Here is a 1,303-nt window from a genome sequence, read left to right as displayed (position 1 = left end):
AAATTGAAACAAAATCTATTCTCTGCGCACTTCTTGAATTTGACGAAACGAAGACGGACCGATTTTTTTTCAAGAAAACCCCAGCTATAAAATCTATATCAATTAAAATGGAGCAGAACAAACTAAATGAATCGGTAAGGACTCGATAACATCGGGCGAATGTACTCGATGATTGATGGCGAATTCGCTTGCCGCGTGTTGAACGGGGACACTGTTCGCCCACGATAAAAGTCGAAGACCTGGCTACTTTTATCGTTACTCGTCGGCCAATTCACACTCCTCGTGTTTTCACTATTTCAATTCGTTCTTTGACAAAGATAGTACCGCAGATAACCTTATGGCCAACATTAATATTAATAAAACTCAATTATTACGCAACGTGTGCTCATGAAATCCGCGAGAGTAAATTCGCCCAACGTTATAGAACCTCGATAGGTTCGCACAAGCGTTATTGATTAGAACTAATGCGCACATTCATAATTATCTACGTACTTTATTGTTACAGAACAATAACCTGTGCAAGCAGCAACAGTGTAATAAACCGGAGCCTTGTAATCCGAAATTGGTAAGTAACATAAACGTTATCCGAATGACGGGAAAAAAAACTGTTAACGAATGTCCATACAAGCCGAATAAGGATGATAATTGTTTACTATTATCATTATTATTATACTCTTGCAAGCCGCAGTATATTTAACAATGTTTTTTTTTTTATTTCAGTGCTATAAGAAATACGTTCAGCCCTGCAGACCGAAGCCGTGTAAACCTTTATCGGTATGTACTTATTTTAACTAATAATACCCGATTAATGACTTTGCATCGTACATAAGTGTGGGGATGATGGGTTGATGAGCTCAGTCTTTTCAAATTAAAAATAATTAAAACCGTTTTTTTTTTATATTTGAGATCATTTTACTTAACACTTTGAGCCTCTCTCTCAAAACATATGTAAGCATTAATTGTATTTATGCTCTATATCCAGATGCTTAAAAGTGGAGAAAGTCGTGGCGAGAGATTGATGTGAATTTTTCATGTGGACATAATTGAATACGAAAAATCGTATTCAAACACTATCGCTCATTAAAATACATTAATTTTTAGAATTCATTCAGAAATGAAGGAAAAATCGCAGGAAATACGGTTTACAGTTCTTCTTACGCGACTTACGTCTGTGGATCGAGGCAGAAGCCGATAAAACAAAATGATCATTTGGTCATGGCCGGCGAATTTGACTGCTTAACAGTAAACAGGGTAAGCACCGATTTTTCTCTTAAAAGAGGCGTCTTCGCCGTGCACTGTGAAT

General features: G+C 36.7%; 1 protein-coding gene across 1 annotated transcript; it reads left to right on the top strand.

Moving 5' to 3' along the window:
- Window positions 1-43: 43 nt before the first annotated feature.
- LOC112689834 lies at window positions 44-1,297 on the top strand (the record flags this gene model as incomplete). Its single annotated transcript, XM_025563700.1, has 4 exons — window positions 44-134; window positions 506-565; window positions 721-774; window positions 1,102-1,297. Coding segments are annotated over exons 1-4 (337 nt in total), but the record flags the coding sequence as incomplete, so codon positions are not given.
- Between the last annotated feature and the right edge of the window lie 6 nt (window positions 1,298-1,303).

The sequence above is a fragment of the Sipha flava genome, unplaced genomic scaffold (genome assembly GCF_003268045.1).
Source record: "Sipha flava isolate LNK unplaced genomic scaffold, YSA_version1 47413_pilon_pilon, whole genome shotgun sequence".
Taxonomy (NCBI): domain Eukaryota; kingdom Metazoa; phylum Arthropoda; class Insecta; order Hemiptera; family Aphididae; genus Sipha; species Sipha flava.
Note: the sequence above shows the minus strand (reverse complement) of the source record. Positions and strands in the feature narration are given on the sequence as shown.